Source organism: Trichosurus vulpecula, chromosome 4 (assembly GCF_011100635.1).
Source record: "Trichosurus vulpecula isolate mTriVul1 chromosome 4, mTriVul1.pri, whole genome shotgun sequence".
Taxonomy (NCBI): Eukaryota; Metazoa; Chordata; class Mammalia; order Diprotodontia; family Phalangeridae; genus Trichosurus; species Trichosurus vulpecula.
In genome coordinates this window covers 68,850,676-68,873,362 of record NC_050576.1, presented here as the reverse complement: position 1 = coordinate 68,873,362, position 22,687 = coordinate 68,850,676, and the positions used below count along the sequence as shown (strand labels likewise).

General features: G+C 42.6%; 1 protein-coding gene across 1 annotated transcript in view; it reads right to left on the bottom strand.

Annotated features, from left to right (window-relative positions):
- Nucleotides 1-15,110: 15,110 nt before the first annotated feature.
- Nucleotides 15,111-22,687, bottom strand: part of TNN (tenascin N) — a 73,538-nt gene continuing 65,961 nt past the window's right edge. The window contains exons 17-19 of the mRNA XM_036753168.1: nucleotides 21,797-21,964; nucleotides 18,453-18,616; nucleotides 15,111-15,263 (exon numbers count right to left, since the gene is read on the bottom strand). Coding sequence (XP_036609063.1) covers nucleotides 15,111-15,263; nucleotides 18,453-18,616; nucleotides 21,797-21,964 — 485 coding nt within the window. The remainder of the gene's footprint in view (nucleotides 15,264-18,452; nucleotides 18,617-21,796; nucleotides 21,965-22,687) is intronic.

The window sequence follows — 22,687 nt, the reverse complement described above, 5'->3', positions numbered from 1 at the left end:
GAAATTTTAACATCCCACCAACTCAAAACGAAGTCCCTACCCACTTAAGTGAGTACATCAATTTCTCTAATGGAAGAAGAGTTGTATATTGAATTTGGATAGTCAGGTACAAGAAAGAAGCAAGAGAATGGTGCAGATGTTTACAAGATGGTTATGTATAAACATACATCCCTAGTAAGCATACATTCGAGATATATCCCCAGCCCATGCAAGGCTAAAGAACTTTGGGAGGTAGGCCATCATCCTTATGGAAAATGTGAAGAACAGACAATCCCAGTTAATAAATGAGTATGTTTCAAAAAGGAGTATAAATTCTAAATCAGTTTTTTTTTAAATGGAAACTCATTTCCCTATGGAAGCAATGTCATAAATGATTTTTCAGTGCCTAGACCACTTAAAACCATATTAAACCCAAAGTGTCATAATATAGAGGCAGCCACCCATAGGGGTTAGCTTTACTTAGTGTGGAGTCAGGAATATCTCCTGCCTTTGATACTAGCTGGGTGACCCTGAATAAGTCATTTAACATCTGTGTTCATCAAGTGACTGACTCCCCTAGGTCACACAGCTAGTTAGCTTGGAGTCAGCTTTCAAACTCAAGCCTGTAACTGACTCCCAATCTATGATAACACACTCACTGCCTCCAATGAGGTTGGGCTCTAGTTCAACCAAACATTACAACCTATCCACCATTCAGTTGTCCAAACTCCAACCTGGAAAACCAAAAATCCCTTGGCAGAGGGCATGGAGACTCCATCCCACTGCTCTCCTGTCCAGACTTTTCTAAGGCATGAAAGCAACACAGAATAGATCTGAAGAGTTCTAGGGAGAGTAGGGACAGTTAAAGGAAGTTCTTCTCATCTCTAGGCTGGAGCTGGGTGGTTTCCCCACCCCAGCTTGGGGAGAGTCGGGGAAGGAAGAGAAGTGAGCCCAATTCAAGTGGGTGATAGGAAACAAAAGAAAGGAAGCAGCAGTCTCCTTGGGGAGAAGCCAACAATAGTAGCCTCTCGCAGGAGCTTGAGAAGTGGGAGAACAGCCTGCCAGGGGGAGCTGCTCGTGAGTTTGTGAGTCATATGTTCATAGGTCTATCACTCTATCATTTCTTTTTATTTCCCTGCAACGTAGCCCAAGCTTGGAAAACACCCTAATATCTTTCTGGTACCCTGAGCCCCTCACCCCTTAAAGAAGAATTGCTTCTGACTTAGAGTTGGCACCACTACCTGCCATGTGAAAGATAATTGACAAGTAATGGCCCTGACCCATGTTTGAGATGCCCTGCCCACTCCCCCAGCTAGCTCCAGTCGTCTTCCCATCTTCTACTCCCAGTCCCCAGCCACTGCAAAATCAGATGACCAGAGGGAGAAGCATGTAACATAATAGTAAGTAACAAGCATATTAGGGGTGGGGAGGGGGAGACATCACCCTGGACTTCGGACTTCACAAGTAGCCTAGTCACCATGGAACAGGTCTCCCTGTGTGTGTAGTAGGTTCTCCTTTGCCTGGATATACTTTGGCTCCATACAAGCAATAACCAAAAGGTCTCCTCTCCTCATATGTGTCTGTGACCCAGCACACATGTGCAGAAATTTTCCAGAAGAAACTAATTCCCTTCTAGTGTTGGCACCCTATGGCACTGGAGACACTTTGTTTTCCTACCCACCTTGCCACTCCCTGTTAATTTCTAGTTCATTTTCCACCTCTTCCTTTTTACACTTTTTCCATCACCACACCTTAGGGTCCATTTCTTCCTCTCTTTCCCCAGACTCTTCTGCCAGTGGTACCTACTATATAATGCCTATTCCCTCACTGCCATTGTGTGGCTACAATCCTAACCTCTCTTAGGAGGACAAAGCTAAAGTGAGTCAGTGAGGAGTATAGGGCCTGGACCAACAGCCAGTAGAACCTCTTCCCGGCTTTGAGGGGTAATATGCCTAAATCAGCACAGCCCACGGGAAGCTGGGGCAGAGGCTTCCCCTCCTTCAGGTTTAGAGCTGAGACAGCTCAGCGAAATTCAGCAGGGCCAAGTCAAAGGCCACCTCTCCCCAGCACTCAATAGGTTCACTTGGTTGGCTTATTTTTATCTTTTGAAAACAAGTATCAATGAACTAATATACTTGCACATTGGTATTTTATTTTCTGTACAGTTTGAACAGAGAAAACGTATTTAAATAAAATAAATCAAGTCTTTCTATCTCCCTGCCAACCTCGCTGCAACTTTTTTGGTATTAAAGATCACCCTTTGTGGTTTGTCGGACAGAAGCCATTCTTGGGGACTCGTTGGGGAAAGGGTCCTTGCCCCAATCAATTCGTAAGCTTCATTCTAGAACCTTACAGACCTTTCAAATAATGGGAAGAAAAGTTTCTATAGGAAGAAGAATGACACCTTCAGCCACTGGTGAAAGCGACTTGTGGCTAGGCACAAAAATGACATTTTCTGAAGGACTGACTTCAGAAGGAATACATTGATGGTCCCATTCAGCATTTAGAGTACCCTTTCTGCAGTGAGGTCAATCGATCTTCTTGATGGGGAGAGGGGCCAGAGATAGAATTCTGAGACAGCTCTGGGATAGGGGAGTTGCGGGAAGAAATTCAATCAAGGGGCATTTTGTTTTTATTGATTTGATCCTGGCAAAGATTTACATGTGGTGGAGTGATTATGATGGTCTCTGATTTTTGTCCTAATGAAGATATTTTAAACTGATTTATTTTGCTTTGTCTTACACAGAATCAGAGAGAGAGAGAAGAGGAGAGACAGAGGGAGAGAGACACAGAGACAGAGTCAGAGACAGAGAGGAACAGAGAGATACCACAGAGAGACAGAGAGAGAAGGGGGAGGGGAAACTCCTTTCCTTCAAGTAAAAGTGGCATTGACTTTACCCTTTGATCTTAACCTCCCTGGAGCAGACAGCTACTACCTTCACCTAGGGGAGCTAGGTAGGGCAGTGACCTGGAGTCAGGAAAAGCTGAGTTCACGTCCAGCCTCAGATATATACTAGCTATGTGTCTATGGGCAAGTCATTGCCTCAGTTTCCCTATCTGAAAATGTGAACAATAATATCTCCCTTCTGTTGTCTTATCTCAACCCTTATTTCCCAAGGTTGTTGTGAGGTTAAAATGAGGTAATATCTGTAAAGTACTTTGAAAACATTAAAGCACTATATAATTGCAGATGATGATGGTGACGATGATGATGATGTTGCCTCCTCATTTCTCACCTTGCTGCAGTACTTTTTATTTCTCTTACTTCTTACTTCTCCACCATGTTCTAGGAAAGTTATTATTGGGATAACTTTATCACCCCGTAAGAGCTCATTATACCTTTTCCTCCTCCCCCCTCCACCTTTTTCAGCTTCCTTTCATGTTGTCTTCATCCGTTAAATTATAAGCTCCTTGAGGGCAGGGACTGACTTTCTTTTTTTATATTTGTATCCCCAGTGCTTAGTATAGTGACTGGCACATAGTAGGCACTTAACAAATGTTTGTTGACTATTGATTATTGACTACTATCATCACATTGGGCTCACTTTACTCTTCTCTCTCACTGGGTATTCCAAATTTTTTCTGGACCCTTTTAGACCTGCATCAAAAATTATCAGGGTGGGAGACTGGCAGTTGTTTATTCAAGACCATAGCCAGGCACAGATCTTAACCACTTGTACAGACCAGAATAACCCCACCCCAACCAAGACCCCTCAGGCTCCTGTATGTCTTGCTACATGCCTAACAGACCCTCCATTCATTCAGACTCCATAAGACATAAGAATGATCACATTGGCTCTGACTCAGTCCACCCAACCCAGCCTTCTTCTGTCCTCCCTAAAAAGGCACCAAAGAATGTGCTTTGGAAGGGCGTGGTTGTCTTACTTGACTTCAGCTTCCAAGATTAAGGCATTTTTCACCAACCTTCACCCAAACATCTTAGTTTCCATTAATAATCTTTTTTGAAAATGCCATGCATGAAAATTTTCCTTTAAGGCCTGAAGTGCCACCTCTTCCATGAAGCCTACCTTGGCTCTCCTAGGTCAGAGTGATCTCACCCTCTTCTTCAATTTCATACAGACCTTTATCTGGACTTCTTTGTACTTTGAGGCAGGTGGTTGCACAGTGGCCTAGAGACAGGAAGACCTGAGTTCAAATTTGGCCTCATATACTACCTGTATGACCCTAGGCAAGTCCCTTAATCTCTGTCTGCCTCTATTTCTTTATCTGTAAAATAGAGATAATAGGTTAATAACTGCACCTACCTCCCAGCATTGTTGTGGGGAACACATGAGATGTTAATCACAGAGGACCTGCATGTAATAAGCTCTGTACAAATGTTAGCTATTAATATTTATTTGATTGTCCCTTATATCAAAGTTATTTGCATTCAAGTTCCTTCCCCTACTGTGTGCCTGTAAGTTCCTGAGGCCTGGCACAGGATCATACTCAGAGGGGAGACTTAGTAAATGCTCGCCCATTGAATAGAATTGAATTTCTATTTTCTGCCTCTACCACCACTAAGTTCTCTAAGTCAACCATCTTCTCTGTGAAATGAGGGGCAGTCACTGAAATAGGAACACTCAGAGTCATAACTAGGACATGACAATGAGGGCTTTATACCAGGGTGCCAAAGTTTAGAGGGCTCGGACAGCACCTATATCCTTTCAGCAAGTAGGTAGAAATGACGAAGCATCTGTTTAGCGATAGCATAATTATTTAAACTAGGAAGCTACTGCACAGTTTCCTCCCAGAAGCAACCCAAAGCAAGCTCGCCCCTGGCAGCACCACTCCACTCCCTCCTCCAGTGAAAATTCCCCTTTAGCAGTTTCCAGATATGCCAGGGTCTCTGCATGGGGCCAGAGATCCAAGGTTTCCCTTCAAAAGTTTGAATTTATCTTAAAAGGTTGATTTGGGGGAGGGGAGGTTACTCCTTTCATGCTGCTTGCCCTGGATTATGTTTCAGGGCTGGCCTCAGGCAACAGAATTGTTAGGATTTTATTTATATATTTATTTATATATCGGACCCTATTAGGATGGATAACAATAACAAATGCCCTTACATTATAAAGGCTAGCTCTCCTCCACCTATGGTCAGTCATTAAGGGCAATGATCTAGCTGTCCTGAGCTCATACTGCCACCTGATGACCAGAATGGGAAACTCTCTGCCCCAACATATCTTCCCAATCACCTTTCCTGAAGAAAGGAATGATGCTGTTCATACTTGGCTCCTTTTTTTTCCCACTCTCCACCCCCATTAAAGCTTAGTTTGTTCAACCTCAATACCCCGCTTTTACAAATAGATAGACATCCGCTTTACTTCTCCTTCTCCTTCCTCCCTCCCTTCCCTCCCTCCTCTCCCCCTCTGTCTCTCTCTGTCTCTCCCTCCCTCTCCCTCTCCTCTCTTCCTCTCTCTCTCTCTCCTCTCCTCTCTCTCTCTCTCTCTCTGTCTCTCTCTCTCTCTCTTCCTCTCTCTCCTCTCTCTGTGTCTGTCTGTCCTGTCTGTCTGTCTCTCTCTCTCTCTCTCTCTTCTCCCCCCACCCCCATTTGTGAGTCAAAAAAGATGGTAATAACAGATCATGAGAAGAATCTTGGCATGTTAGAGAGGGCTGGCCTTAGAATCAAGAAAAGCAAGGTTTGAGTCCCACCTCAGACACCTATCAGTCAATGGCCCACGGGCATGTCCTGTAACCCTGGGTGCTCCTGTGCTTCTCAGCAGTAGAGGGAGATTCCATAATAGGAATTCCCCAAACTGATGAAATCACAGGTCCAGATCAAAAACAAAATCACAACCTTGAACTCTAGGCCATGTGAGTTATGCAGATGAAGGGGACACAGCATCTTTACCATGGCATTATGGTACAGGGGAACAGGTACTTATTCGGAAGTCAGAGGACCCGAGTTGAAATCCCTGCTTTGCTTCTTACGTGCCTGCACTAGTTAAAATAAGAAGCTCTGTGAGCAAATCCTTTGTTAATTATAACAACAGCTAGAATTTATAGAGAGATTTAAGGTTTCCAAAGCACTTTATAAATGTGTCTCACTATATGTATGCGATATAATATAAACATATAATTACATTTCTAGAATATTGACATTACGTGAAGACGAACATTCGGTTATGAATTCCTTGATGGCAGGGACTTGTCTTTCTTCCTCTTTCTGTATGCCAAGTGCTTAGCACAGTGCCTGGATAAATGTTGATTGACTGACTAACAATATAATAGCTAGCATTTATAGAGAGCGTTGAAGTTGCAAAGCACTTTACAAAGGCTTTATTTGTATAGATATGATACACACATATTTGATACATATCTATTATACACGTATATGATACAATATAAATTATAAATATGCATTTAAGTATAATAAATGTAAATATATTATATTCATATTATATTGTAACAACAGCCAGCATTTATCTAGGCACTTTTAACATTTGCAAAATGCTTCAAACATGCTCTCAGTTGATCCTCACCATAGGCCTGTGAGGTAGGGGCTATTATTATCCCCATTTTACAGATGAGGCCAAGAGAGATTAAGTGCCTTGCCCAGAGTCACCTAAAAAATGTCCAAGGGAGGATTTTGAACTCAGGTCTTCTGACTCCAAGTCCAGCACTCTATCCACTCCCCACCTCGCTTCCTACCTCAGCCTCAGTGCCTTCATCTGGAAAGTGAGAAGGGTTGGTTTAAATGTGTATTTTCCCCACTCTGGAGGAGAGGAAAATCCATTGTTTGCTAAGTAGAAGAGGTGGCGTTTGAGTGGCTCAAGATGAGCCAATATTGCCATCTCCTGGCAATGGCTGGATAAAACCAGGCCTGCTTCACGCAAGGCATTCGTGGGCTGCACACAGAGAGTATCCAGCTTCTGATTGTTCAGTTCTGTCAAATAGATGTGACCCCTTCTTGAGGTGTTTACAGTAATGACCAAACCATTTCAGCTAAGGACTTTAACAAAAGATGAAGTCTTTCCCGGAAAGGTCCCAGAATGTGTCCTCCCTGTGCCTTTCTCTCACACCCCCAATAAAACTATAAATTACAATCCTTTTCTGTCAGAAAATCTTCCACTTCCCAGTCTTCTCCAGGCTCTTCATTCCTTCTTTTCCTGTGCTAAGCTCTAAGGCTACAAAGTCCCCACCTTCCAGGTGCTTTCTGCCTAATGGGACAATATGAGACATCCACCAATAACTATGATAAAAGGGAGAAATGTAAGGGCAAAAGGGAGGGACACCAAGAGTGCTCTGAAGAAATTTGAGAAGGCAGAGATCACTTTTAGCTTTTCAGGGAAGGCTTCTCAGTGGTGGCACCTGAGCAAGGACCCGAAGTCCTAAGAATCTGGCATAAGATGCAAAATACCCCCACATCTTGGAACATGCTTCTCTAGTACATGCTGTTCCCAGGGAAAAGTTGTTGCCTATAACGAGCAGTCTTTAACTCCATAATCAAAGGACCATGGTGGGGAGGAGGGAGACAGACAGTATAATGAATCAGGTTTCAGCTTGATGCCAGAAAAAAAAAACCTTTCTGACAATAAAAGCCATCACAAAATGGAAGGACTACCTCAGGAGGGAGGCTTGGGGCCACCCTCACTGGAGGCTTTTAAGCAAAGGTATGTCAAGTATGCTACCTCAGAGCAGGGGTTCTCCACCTTGCTTTGTGTCCTAGACCCTTCTGGCAGTCTGGTGAAGCCTATGGATCCTTTCTCAGAATAATACCTTTAAATACATAAAATGAACTATGTAGGACTATGTATTTTGCTAATACCAATTATATTGAAATTAAAGATGTGATTTTTTTTCCCATCCAAGTTCATGAGTCCCCTGAATTTCCTTCCATGGAATCTTTGAGGGTGTATGGACTCCTGGTTAAGAACCACTGGAGCAGATTTCTTGTTCAAGTGTCCCTTCTATAATCCTGGGACCAGGCCTTTGACAGCCTTTAAGACAATCTTTATCCTAACATTGACCTTTTTACATACAGTTATCCCTTCCACATAACAACTTTCCCCGTCTCGGTTTCCACATATCATGGGTCATAATAAGAAATTAAATGGGAATTCTCTGCAGAAGCCACAGATGCACACAGACCAGCAGACAACACAGAAAAGGTTTAGAAACTCAGAAATGCATAAAATATTTTTAAGATAGCATTGTACAATATCAACATATTTTTTTCTTTTAATACCATAATAATTTAGAATTCTTCTCTGGTAAGAAGGGAGAGCCAAAAATTTTTACATGGATCTTCCAGATCATAGAAGGGACAACTGTACTCAGTCTTGTCTTTTCTTTCCCCAGTATTTCAATTGTCTCTTCATTCACAGTGGAGAAATTAAGAAATCATCTTCATTTAGACTTCCCCTATTCCATCATTCTATTTTCAAAACCCGAACGGTGTCTCTTCAAACACTTGCCCTCTCCATCTCGCTGAGACTTCGACAGTCATGCCCTTGACATGAGGCCTTTCCTGAGCCCCCACACATAGTTATTAGTGTCCTCCCTACATTCTGAATAGTGCCTTTTTACTTATCTCCGATACATGATTCTATTCAGTACTCCTTGAGGTCAGGGACTATTTTTTTTTGTCTTTGTGTCCTCAATACACAGGGCCAAGCCTGCAATGAGCATTTAACGAATTTCCCACTCCCTTTCAAATTTTGCCTACTGTATTTCAGTCCTCTGTAATATCTCCATACTGCTGTGGAGAAAGAAAGAAAGGAAGGAGAAAAAAACAAAGGGAAGGAAGGAGGAAGGAAAGAGGGAGGAAGGAAGGAAAAAAAGGAAGAAAAGAAGGGAGGAGGGGATATAGGGAAGAAGAAAGGGATCAGGGAAGGGGTTATAAAGATCAAATGACATTATTTGTAAAGTATTTTGCAAACCTTAAAGTGCTATATAAACACTTAATAGTGCTGTATAGACACTAAGTAATAGTAGTAGAAGCAGCAGCAGCAGCAGTAGTGTCTTCTGTATTGATCAGATCACATTTAGAGTATTGTATCCAGTTCTTAGTGACATGTTGATAGAAGACTTCCAAGCTCTAGGGTACCCGGAGGAGAGTGACCAAGACGTTGAGGGGTCTTCAGATTAGATCCCAAATGGTAGCCATTCCATGGAGGTTAGTTGAAAGAACAAGAGATGCTTAGTCTGGAGAAGAGAAGACCTGGGAGAACATGCTGGCTGTCTTCAAGGATTAGATTTATTCTGCTTCACCTCAAAGGGCAATAGCCAGAAATTACAAAAATGAAAATTTGGACTTAATTTGAAAAAAAAAAACCCTTGCAAACAATGAGAGCTGTCCCTGAATGGAAAGGGCAACCTCAGGAGGAAGAGGGTGGCCCTTCACTGGAGGTCTTCCAACAAAGACTGGGTGACCATTGGTTGGATGCATTGCAGAACTGATTCTTGTTCAGGTCCAGGTTGCATCAGATGTCTCATGAGAATTCTGGGTGTCTGTGAAAGAGATGAGTGTACTCGACCTGCTGGATCATAGAACCAATGGACACTAGCAGGACTGAAGAAAATTAACTAAGAGGAACCTGAAATATTTGAAAGAAGGAGCCTTTAAGTACGTCACAAAAATTAATATGAACTTGGACCATAATGTGTTGGACTGGACCTAAAAGACAGCAGGATTCAAGCTAATATGAATGTGAAGACAAGGTTTTCAATGCTTTACCATGGTCCTGACGCTGCCCTCCTTCTAGGCCACAGCATCGGGCTGTTGGTCTCCTATAAAAAATAACATAATTCTGTGGCACCTCAAGGTTAACCCAGTGCTTTCCTCACAGCATCTCATTTCCCAATGCCACCCACACCACATTGTCTGGTGACAAATGTCTAGATGCAAGCTTGGCCGGTACAATCCAGATAAGCCACATAGACTGGAGCCGTCCAGGGGTGTCATCAGCAGTTGCTTCCTCATCTCTGATGTACGCTGAGTGGGGGTATTGGAGCAGTACAAGCCAAAACCCCAGGCCAAACCTCAAAGCCACTCCTCCACCCCATAATGGCAAAGGGAAGAAGGCCCCAGACCAACACCACAGGAACCACAGCCCGTGTTTCCTAGGGTCTAGCGGCTTCTCCCCTGCCGCTAAATCTAACCAAAGACTAACCGCCGTCCCTCCTCACCATGCTGACGCCCCATCCCCTCTCATTCCCACCTTTGCCTGAGGTAAGCTAGACCTCGGCTCCACTTCAACCCTCGGGCCCACTATCCTCTTCCCAACAGGCAATGGTTGGGACCATCTGCCTTGTCAGTGGGCTCCAACATCCCCCGGGTTTTGCTATCTTTTCTGATGATTTGCCCCCCCCAAACCCCAAGGCCCATCCGGTTTCCATCAACTCCAGAATGGAACCCTCCTATATGTGTTGTCTCCCCTAATTAGAATGGGAGCTCCTGGAGAGTAAGAATTGTCTGTTTTCCTATTTACATTCTCTGCACTTAACACAGTGTTTAATGTAACATAATAGTAACAACTAGTATTTCCACAGCACTTTAAATATTACAAAGTGCTTTACAAATATGATCTCATTTTAACCTCCAACAATGTTAGGAGGTATGTGCTATTGTTATCATCCCCGTTATAAAGATGAGGAAACTGAGGCAGACAGAAGTTAAGTGGCTTACCCAGGGTCGCATAACTAATAAGGGTCTGAGGGAGGATTCGAGCTCAGATCTTCCAGACTCCAAGTCCAGGGCTCTAACCACTGTACCGCCTAGCTGTCTACTGTGTGTTTGGCACATATTGAGTGCTTTGTCCTTTTTTTTTTCCTTTCCATTCCATTCCAGGAAATAAAGGCTGGTCTCTATATCTGCAAGTCATTTGTACACGAACAGCTAACCTTGAGAGACAGCATGCCCTGGCTCTGGGACAAGTCACCTAACATCCCTGGGTCTCAGTTCCACATTTGTAGAATGACAGGATTAGGCTAAATGGATTCCAAAATCCTTTCCAACTCTATGATATAGATATCTATGATGTCTGCATCTCAGTATCCTTAGCTTCTCCTCCCCCCCACCCAGAAATCTCCACACTACCAGATCCCATATACCTCAGCTGTCCCATCCCCTCCTTGGAAAAGATTGGTTCAGGGAGAGCTACATTAGGCACAGCAGCACCTTCATTCACTTCCACCCCGACAGCCCACCATCTCCTGAACTAGGGAGGCACAGTGGTATCATGGGTAGAATGTTTGATTTAGGGTCAAGAAACCCTACTTTTGAATCCCACTTGGATTTCATCATCTACAAAATAGAGCCTTAAATCCCACTTCATTAAAAACACCAAGTCAGTCAAAAAGCATTTATTGATTACTTCTTAGGTGTGTACCAAGCACTGGGAATACAATAAAAGGCAAAAACAATCCTGCCCACAGAGAACTGACATTCGAATGAAGAAAACAACCTGTAAATAGTGAAGTACGTGATATAGTCAGAGAGTACCGAGGAATCTCAGAGGGAAGCCAGCAGTAGAGAAATACGAAAGAGTTCCTACAGAAGGGACATCCAGAAGGATTTGAGCTAAGATGAAGGAAACCAGAGGAAGTCCAGGAGAGCCTGATTACAGGAGGTGTGGAAGAGGGGAAAGTAAAAGGCAGAAAGAGGACTTTACATCTGATCCTGGAGGTAACAGGGAGCCAGTGAAGTTTACTGAGTGAGGCTCAGGAGGGTGAGGGTGTGATTATGGGCACACTTAAGGCTTTGCACCTAAGATGGATCACAATAGGAAAGACTTGAGTTCAGGACACCAGTTAGAAAACTATTAACAATGGTACCAGAGAGGGGTGATGAGGGCTCGAGTTGTGAGTAGAGAAGAGGGGGAAGATGGAAGGAATGTTTTGAGGGTAGAAACAACAAGATTTGGCAACAAACTGGATACGTGGGTGAGAGTGAGGAATCAAGGGTGAGGCCAAGGTCTCGAGCCTGGGTGAATGGGAAGATGGCAGGATATGGTGAGACAAATGGTCTCCACCATTGTCAAAACCATTTGGTGTCCTTGAATAGGAGATGCCAGAAGCTTTCTCTAGAAAGATTACCTCACCTCTGCTGTCTTAAATCAAATGCACCGCTTAATTGTAAAAATGTTTAGTCATCCCACTCTTTCCTGCCCTTCAGCAGGAAGTGTTTGTTTCTCCATCCAAATTACAGATGCCGCCAGCTGTAAGGCAAATGTTCCCCTAGATGCCACCCCCACCCCCATTTGGTCCTTCCTTTCCTGTACTCCTTCAAAAGGCTCTAGCTGGCTTGAGAAAGCCAATTGGTAAATTTTCATTGATATCTCAAAAATCAACAACTTCCACAAAGCGGGGCTTGATTTATTATTTTGCTGATTCACAAGACAAGAAAGTGGGGGGACAACATAGATAGAGCACCAGGCTTGGAATCAGGAAGACTTAACTTCACAAGTTCAAATCCAGCCCCAGACGCTTACTAGCTGTGTGACCTTGGGCAAATCGCTTAATCCTGTTTGCCTTAATTTCTCATGTATAAAAAGGGCTGGAGAAAGAAGTGGCAAGCCACTATAGTATCTTTGCCAAGAAACCCCAAAATGGGGTCACAGAGTTGGGCAGGACCAACAACAACAACAAAAAGAAAGTGGGAGAGAAAATATTAATAATGTGAATTAAACATAAAAGTGTGATCTGTGTTACTTTTATTTTTCAGAGAGCTAGTTGGGTTTTTTGTTTTATTCTTTTTTTCAGAGAGCCAGTTGTTAAACATTTACCAACACACCACTGGCTATTCCCCATCCGACCTAAATTGTTACAGAACGTTGCTTATTAGCTATGTAACCTTTGCAGAGGGAGCCAGGTGTGGAGATAAGTTCTGCTTAAAGAAAGACTAGTCTTTTGTCTAGAGTCATTTTTCCATTATGTGGCTCCCTAAGCTAGTTTAGGACAAACTTTCTAATTTCATTCCAAGGATAAAATGAGATAATATTTGAAAAGCACTTTGCAAACCTTAAAGCACTATATAAATGCTGCCTGGGTATTATTTATCTTCTACTCTGCAGACATACTGGTGGGCAAGAGTTTTTCAAACCAGATTTTGTCAACCCAGGCTGAGAAATTCCTCAACATCCTCAACAGTGGTAGGGAAGCTTAGTTAAAGGGAGAATTTGAGTTGGAAATGCCTACAATTCAAGATATGTAAAGGAAAGAGACAAGGTTGGATCTGGGAATTATCTGCTGAGATGATCATTGGACTCACGGAAGCTAATGACTATGGATCTCACAGGATTATTGTGAGGAGAGGGTGCTATGATCTGAATGCAATTTCTACATGTTTAATTATGATTAGGATTATGATTCCTTTTGCCCCTGTGAAGTAATGTGAGTTTGGTTATTCGCATTTCACAGATGAGCAAATTGAGGCTCAGAGAGAATTAGATTCAGGATTTAAACCTAGCTCTCCTATCCCTAGGAACAAGACTTTTTTTCAATTATATTGCACTACAGTGTGGGCAAAAGAATGAAAGGAAAAAAATTGTAAGATGATGACTTTCCTTTGAATATCCCTCCCAGGTGATTTCCAAATGTGGAGGCATCAAGGCCCTACTTCTGCGTGAAAGGGTTATGGATGACTAATGCCTGAGCTCTGGAAGTACACTGGGCTTTTACAAGGCATTTCCTTCCTTCTCTCCCTCTCTTTCTCCCGGCTCTTCAACTTTTCCACTGTCTCTATTAGCCATCAAACAAATAATAGGGCCTCACCCACCAAGTTCCTTCACTGTGCACAAATTATAACTTCCTGAACACTTGAGTAAAATGTTGAGTTCACATATATTTATGTGGAGGTGGGATCAAAAGAAAGTTGAGAAAAAAAAAGTCAGGGAGTTTTTTTTTTTTAATCAAGTGATTAATTATTTTTTTCAGGAGTAGAAATGTAAGGTACTGAAATGGTCATCAAATTACCTAATAGAAAATGTTCCATAATGGCAGGGAAAAAGCCAAAAATATCTGACTTTTCTGAGTCTCCTATACCAAGCATTAAGGCTTCTGAGTCTATTGTTTGGGGGCTTCACAATATCAAGCAATTTCAAAAAATTCAGGCACAAATAGTTGCTTAACAGCACCAAGCATTAGTGAAGGGTCTGGACAAATGAGCGAGGCTAGGCACAGCAGGGAGGAGCTAGAAACTCTATGTATGGCATAACAATTTTTAAAACACACCAAATTATTTTAAGTCTGAGTAGCTACAAGACTAATCTACAAGGCAAACAGCTCCATGAAAGCAGTTACACAGATTAGACTAAGAATTGTCTTGGGATGGAAAATGGCTAGCATAGTAAAAAGCTTTATTATCTAGCATATTGGGAGAGGAAGGTTTCAGAAAAATTTCCATTAACTATGAGTTTCAGGGGGCCTCCCCACCCCTGCCTTCGTTCGCCATTTCTTTCCTTGCTTTCCCTCCCAATACCTGTAAGTGAGAGAAAGAGCAATGATGCACCCAATGCCAAAGCAGAAATGAGGGGTGGCAAATGCAGTAACCTCATCACAGCTGGACCATTCTATCCCCATTGGGTGGTCTCACTGGGTAGACTATCAATCAATCAATTAACAAGCATTTATTCAGGGACTACTTATGAGCCAGGCACTGCAGATACAAAAAATAGAACAGTCCATGCCCTCAAGGAGCTTACATTCTATCAATGGGCTGACACATGTACATACAAATACATACAAAATATATACTGAGGGAATCCAAGAAATAGCAGTTTCTGGAGCTTTCCCAATTGGTAAAGAGCTAGATGACATGTGTTTTACAGAATTCTCAGGCCATCTCATGTCACTAGAGCATCACTAGAGCATGGGTAAGATTGAACATCCTTGCCAGTATGGTATTAATTTCCCCCTCACATGCCATGCAACCACTTTTTAAAAAATCTAAATCCTAAGTATAGATAATGTTGCATCGGTGACAATAGAGAGGGAAAGGGTATCGCCATGGCTTGGGGCTTGGCACAATGTACCTGTAGATTGGGTTTCTGAAGAGAACAGAAAGTAGAGATCACACACATTCCCCATATAGCCACTCAGATCTGAATTCAATTTTAGCCAATGGGTAATCTACCCACCCCCATCCAAAATCTATGCAGCTTTAACTGATCTCTTCTCATTCTGGCTTCCGGTCAGTTGGATCTTCTGTCAATTATTCTCTTTCCTGCCAACATCCTTTTCTTTCTCCCCAGCACATGCCTCCCACTGAAACCATGAGGGCGGATCTTCAACTCCACATAAGGGATGGAGAATTCATGTCCTTTCCATGGCTCCCAATTCACCCCCTAGAGGAAAAAAAAAAGCCAAGAAGACCCAGGAGACTTAGGAGACAAGAAGGGATAATGGATAAAGACCCTTGTTTGCCTGCTAAACCATTTCCTGTTGGAATATTAGAATGGTAGAAGAAAAGAAAGAAACTGTGGTACAGTGGAGACTAGTACAGGAGACTAGACTCTGGCAGGAGACCAGAATTCTAATCCTATCTCTGCCCATAGCTTAGGCAAGTTCGCACCACCTCTCTTGACCTCAGGTGTCCTCTGTCTAAAGTAAGAACATCAAATTATCTGCTTATAGGAAGAGGGCTGACCAGAAGATCTCCAGAGGTCCATTCCACCTCTATCACTGGGCCAGCCAAGAGGAACAATGGATAATCTGTAGAACTTGGAGTTAAGATGACCTGAGTTCTCCTGCTCTGTCTCAGACACTTACTAGCTGGGCAAATATCTCTGGGCCTCAGTTTCCTCATTTGTTCCCTCAAATTAGGGGGTTGAATTCAATGGCCTCTAAGGTCCCTTCCAGAAATTATATGATCCAAGCAGTGATTAGAGGTTTTCTGATGTGGAAGATGAGACCTTTTTCCCCCAAAATGTCTTCCTCTTTTTGAGAAGTCTTAGCCCAATCAGAATGATACTTGGAGATGGAGCTGCCTTATCACTCCTGACAGAAGCCCCAGGAGATCTCAGTATGAGCAAAATGGGAAAGCAAAGTGGGGGAAGAATCTGTAGAATCTATATGCACACACACGCATGCACACATGCACGCGCGCACACACACACACACTCACCGTCACAAAGGGGGAGGGGCATCAATTATTGAAACACTCTTATTGGCAAGTTGTATAAAAGCAGTTCCACTTCAGATTGCTGGTTTTCTCCTCTGGAGAAACAAATAGCTCACTAAAAACTAAATTCTGTTTTCTGTCATTTGACTGGTGAGTTCAATAATATTCAATTCACTTAATAACCTTGTGACCTGGCCAAGGGATGACCCAAGTGACCATTTTTATGTATTTTAATTTGTGAGGTAAATAATAAATAAGAGTTAAATGCTTTGCAGCCTGTGAGGCAACCCCATTAACCAGATGAATGTCTTTCATTAGAGGATCTAGTGAGGGTTTAAGGCATGCTACTGGCTCATTCTAAATACCTGCTCAGAGGCTCAGACTTCACTATTCGATCTTCATCACTCGGGGCCCTGGCCCTTTCATTGCTGGGTGCCTAACCTCACTTTTCCCATCATCTGTGGATTGGGAGGAACCCTGGTCAGGCCAGTACTAGATAAATCAAAATGCAATGGAGAATCTGGCCTTCAAGTAGTTTACAAAGTGTTTTACTCCCATCATATCATTTGCTCCTCCTTACTCATTCTCCATTGCAGCCAAGCTGGCCTGCACGCCATTCCTCTAGCTTGGCACTCCTTCTTCTGCCTCCGAGCCATTGGCCTAGAATAGATTGCCTTCCTCACCTCATCGCCATGACTTTAGAATCCTTAGCTTCCTTGAAAGCTTAGAACTCAGGAGCCAACTTCTACAGGAAGCCTTTCTTGGATTTAATACTTTCACTTTCCTCAAATTATACTGCATTTAGTTACTTAAAAGTTGTATCCTAGAAGGTAAGAGTCACTTTACAATTTTATCTTTGTGCTCTGCACACAGTAGGTGCTCAATAAATGCTTATTGAATTGATCTTCACAAACCCAGAGAGGCAGTCATTATTTTTCTTATAAGGAACTGAGGCAAAGAGGTGTTAAGTGACTTACCCAAGGTCATCCAGTTAGTAAGACAGTATCAAATCCTTCTCTGACTCCAAATCCAGTGCAAGAGATCCATCCTATAACTACTAATGATGATGTTTGTGGAAAAGAGACCTAGGGAAAAGGAGCTAGACCAGACTAGATAAAGCTAGACCCAGGATATACTAGGTATGAAGAGGGGTGCTATTCAGAGACACGAATGGAACAACCAGTGAAGAAATCTTTAGAGCACAGGAGGGCAGAGGACTCTATCTCAGACGCTAGCCTGGCTTAGGAGCACATGAAAAAAAGAAACTGGTTCAGAGAAATTCCATGGGTAAAATCCAGGGGAGCCTCTGAGTCAGAGGTTGGGTGGTTTGGAACAAAGTAATTTCATGGGTTCAAACAGACAGGGCCTTGTTTTCTGAGGCCTCCAAGAACTTGAGAGAAATAGTTGTAGCCTTGAACGAGGCATTCAAGTGAGGGTAAGCCAGGAAGGGGAATGAGATGTCATTATGAAAGCTTGATTCATATTTAAATCTCTATGAAGGTGAATTAGGTATATATTGTCACATTGTCTTCCAAATTTGTACATAATTTGTCCCCCAAGTTCACCCTTGAATTTTATCAAGGAAAAAAAAATGTGTGCACTTTAAATGCCTGACTCAACTTTAGGCTGATACAATCACAAGGAAGAATGTGGGGAAGAGTCCAGGTCCCAAAGATCTGGAGAAAATGTGGTACAGTGGAGAAACTGTCATAGTAAGGGCAGCAAAAAGTTAGCTAAGCAGTAGCAAAAACCAGCCCAGAGGATTTCTGCTTAGGAATAGCCTCTCAATCAATTCTTTTCAACAATCACATGAGCCTATCATGTGCCAAGCATGATGGTAGGTAGGCTCTAGGATTCAAGGACCAAAGGAAACAGTCCCTGTCTTCCAGGAGTGTATATTCTAGGCAGGGCATAGGGGAAGGGAGAAGAGGTGGGATACAAAATATGTGTAGATAAATACATGCAAAAAAATAAAACATGAAATAAATACAAAGTAATTTGGGGGCAAAAGGAGCACCACCCGCTGAAGAAGCAGGAAAGACTTCTTGAAGAAAATGCTCCTTGAGCTGAGCCTTGCAAAGACTTAAGGTTGCCAGAAGGCACAGATGAGGAGGAAGAACATTCCAGGTTCAGGGAACAGCATGGACAAAGATACAGAAATGGGAAATGGAACGTTCTACACAAGAACAGCAAGGAAGCCAATGTGGCTGGAATGATAAGCGCTGGAATGATAAGCAGTTGAAGGAAGATTGTGAAGGGCTTTAAATACCAAACAGGAGAGTTTGTAGCTTATCCTAGAAGCCAAAGGGATCTAGTGACCCTTCATGAGCCACAGAGTGACATAACCAGACCTGTGTCTCACCCTCTGGCACTAAAGAGGAAGTCTCTCTGAAAGAATATGTCTGCAGTTTACCTCACTGTGCTTGGTTTCTCCATATCGGCCATTGGGGTTTGCCAGGTGGCAATTCTTATACCACCAACCACCATGATGTGTCAGGGCACAGTTGCTGAGAGCAATATCATTGTCTCTGTCAAAGGTGGTGAATTTCCATCCATTGTGATAAGAGAGAGCATCACCTGCAGGGAAGAGATGGAAGCAGAAAGTCTAAGACAGGTACCTAAAGGGTTGACAGTCTTTGGTCCATAAGGAAAAAAGCATTGTAACATGATAGGAGTATAGATTTATAGCAGAAATGAACCTGAAAAGTTACCTAGTATAAGTCCCTGACTTTACAGGTGAGGAAACTGAGACCCAGGGGAGAGGTTAAGAGACTTGCCTAAGGTCACACAGACATCATAAAGTACCATGTTCTAAAACTGACAGGTGTCATTTTCTTGGCCAGACATCTTTTCACTACAGATGCTACCAGATAGTTTAGAGAAGGAGGGATAGCATTATTTTAAATGTATACCTATAGCCTTTTTTTTGCATTCACAGTCTAGTTCTATCTTCCACTTGGGTGATTCTCCATCATCTCAAACTTAACATATTCCAAAACTAAGTTAACCCAATTTCACCCCAAATAAGGATCTCCCCTGGAATATCCTTTCTGATAATGCCACTATCATTAAGGTCATTGGATCATAAATTTTGAGTTGGAAGGAGCGTTAGAGGTCATCATCTATTACCTTGCTCATTTGTTGTTTTGTTGTTCAGTAGCTTTTAGTCACGTCCAACTTTTCATGACACCATTTGTAGTTTTCTTGGCAAAGACACTGGAATGATTTGCCATTTCCTTCCCCAGCTCATTTTACAGATGAGGAAACTGAGGTAAACAAGGTTAAGTGACTTGCCTGGGGTCACAGAGCCAGTAAGTGTCTGAGGCCAGATTTTAACTCAGGGAGATGAGTCTTCTGCATTCCAGGCCCGGCATTCTATCCACCGTGCCATCTAGCTGCCCCTACCTTGCACACAGTAGGCATTTAATAAATATTTGTTGTATGGAGTGGAATTGAATAGTACTCTAGCTCTAAACTATAAAAGGATTCTTGATTCGTCCCTCATATATTCAATATCTCATATTTTTTTCAAAATGTCTCATACTCATAGCTATGTCTCCATTCTACTCTGTACCTGCTACCATTACCCTAATCTAGACCTTCATTACTACTCCTATGTTATTATAATAGCTACTTGGATAATCTCCCAGACTAAAGCATTCCTATCTCACATTCACCACACCCACATCAATCCATCCTAGATCTCTGTGTCCAACTATCTACTTTAAAAACTTGTTTTTGTCATGTTACTCCTAGACTCATACAATTTAGCTGGGTTACACAGTACATGGCACTAAGACTCAGGAAGACCTGAGTTCAAATCTGTCCTCAGACAGAGGCCTAGAGTTCCCAGATTCTATTTATCTTCCCTTTTCTGAAAACCTGGCTAATGTTTGCTCTTTTCCAGGCCAACAGAGCCTCTCCCATTCCCTAGAACCTGTCAAAGATCTTCTTCAGAAATCACCTCTGCCACTTTCTCCAATCCCTGCCTTAATCTGGGCTTGGTGACTTGAGCTCATTGAGGGCAGCTGGGGGCTGCTCTCTCACCATCTTCAGGCCATCTTGGATTTCAGCTCTCTCTAATCTCTCTTTGTTTTGTCATTTCCCAGCCAAAAATCATTCTCATTGGCAGAGAAAAAAGGAAAAAATAAGGCTTGAACATCCCTTCTGTCCATTATCATCTTCCTGCTAAAAACTCTTTCTGTCATCCACAGCATTCCTCCCCAGCCTGATCTCATCAGGAGAATTAGGGCTTCTGGCACTTTTCTTATAGGATCATGACACAGTTTTGTATTAATCCTCTATAACTCTCTTTCATCTCCTGTGCATGTCTTTAAAAATCTAAGTTGGGTGGTGAGTGCCTTTGTCCAATCTCATTTGTCTCTTTCAGATAATCCTTCCTTTTCCTCATCATCTGAATCATTAAAGAGAAGTTCTTTGCAGCTTCAGAATTTCATTCTTAAGAGCTTCTCCTCCCCGCTGTGTTGCCTTCTGCAGTAGAATTTGAGTCAATGGGATCACAACCCTTTACACTCTGTCCTTTCAGTATTTAGAATGCATGGCAGAGAATGTCTGCCTCTGTCAAATTCTAGCCTACTCAGGCACACAAATAACATACTATTTTCCTCTCCAAGTCTTTGCTCATATTTTTCTCCTCTCTTCTCAGCTTTCCAATCCCAAACATCCATCAAGGATCAGCTTGAGTCTCCCTTCTCACCATGAAGCCTCCTTGATTAGTCCAGCTCTTACTAACGTTCTCTGACCCCTCCTCTAAGCTCCTATGTCAGACCTGTACCTACAGCCTATGGTCCACAGCTTAACCTTTGATGGTATGCTGTCGGGTATACTGATTACTTTGTTTTATTAGTCTCACTTGATGATCACATTTACCACCCCTTTACAACTTTGGACCCTCACTTTGAGATCCCTATGATTATTTATCTTTATACTTAGTTGGGTTGGTGACCTCAAAGAATACTTCCTTTATTCATGTAACCAATCAATCAACAAGTATATTAAGAGCCTGCTATGTGATAGGCAATAGGATATAAGGAGAAAGGAAGAAAGAGAGAGAGAGAGAGAGAGAGAGAGAGAGAGAGAGAGAAAGAAAGAGAGAAAGGGAAAGAAGGAAAAAGGGAAGGAAAGAAAGAGAGAAAGAGAGGGAGAAAGTGAAAGGAAAAAGAGGGAAAGGAAGAAAGAAAGAGAGAAAGGGAAAGAAAGAGAAAAAAGAGAGAGAAAGAAAGGAAGGAAGAAAGAGAGAGAAAGGGAAAGAAAGAAGGAAAAAGGGAAGGAAAGAGAGAGAAAGAAAGAGGGAAGGAGAGAAAGAAAGAAAGAAGGAAAGGAAAAAAAGAAACGAAGGATGGAAAGAAAGAGAAAGAAAGGAAAGAAGAGAGAGAAAGAGAAAGAGGCCTTTCTTGATCCCTCAGGTGCCAATTTCTTCCACTCAAAATTATCTAGTATTTACCTTGTTTATATTTTGTATAGACTTATACATACATACATACATATACACATACACATACACATGTCATTCCCTTGATAGAATGAAAACCCCTTGTCTTTGGTGTGCCTGGTGCAGCACCTGGCACAATGTAGGTGCGGAATCAGTATTGACTTATTGGTTGATGGATGCCATGCCTAGAACTTAATAAATGCCCATTGATGGATGGATGATGGCGTAAGCCTATGTGCTCTCCCCAAACCCATGGCGTGCAGCAACCAAGTTGTCAGACTCAGGAGCAAGCCTGGCGTCCTTACCTGCAGTGCCTCTGTATTTCCCCACGGTCAGCTTGTATCTGTCCTTGCTAGAGGCCACTTGGAAGAAGTCATAGACCGCGTAGGCAGATTCGTTTGCTGTCTGTAAATCTACCCGCACTTCATAGCGAACTGGCGTTCCAGTCGTGAGATTGTGTAGCTTCTCCAGTCCTGAAATAAGGAGTAAGAGTTCAATTAATCCACCATTCAAAAAACACGTATTGCACCCTGACTGCCAACGAGACACCACGCGGTATCTGAGGCCCATCATGTAAAACCACTCTCCTTTGCTTTTCACCCTAAAATGTATTTCTCCATATGATGGGGAAAGGGTAGAAAGGGGAGGGGAAGCAAGGAAGGATTTCATGGATCAAGCCACCATTGATTTGTGACCTCCTTGGGCAAGCTACCTTCCAGCTGTCTAATCTTTAAAATGAAAGACATACTATTTGTCATCCATTTGACTCCCCCAAGTAGCACTTGCATTAACTAGTACAGCATCAGAAGGATGTCTATAGCTAAGGGAATAGCAAATACTATCCATTTTTGCTTAATCAGGAGCTAAGGATCCAATGTGTTGATCTTTGAATGCTCCAACCAAGTGCTCCTCACTTTCTCGGCCCTTTCCTTACTCATTAGCACCTTCACCACAGCTGAGGCAGGAAAAAAGGAAAGGGGATAAAATCCTAATTACTGACATTAGTGATGGGGCTTCAGGGAACACTAAAATTGCTAGAGGGACATTGGATCCATTGTTCCACCAGCTCTTTCTGTCTCTTTCCACATAGCTGGCATTTAGCTTTTCTTGGGCTCCAGCCAAATGATAAAGACTGAAACACAGGAAGAAATGCTGCTCTCGCAGGACCTATCCCCGGGTTTCTTCCAAGCCCAGTG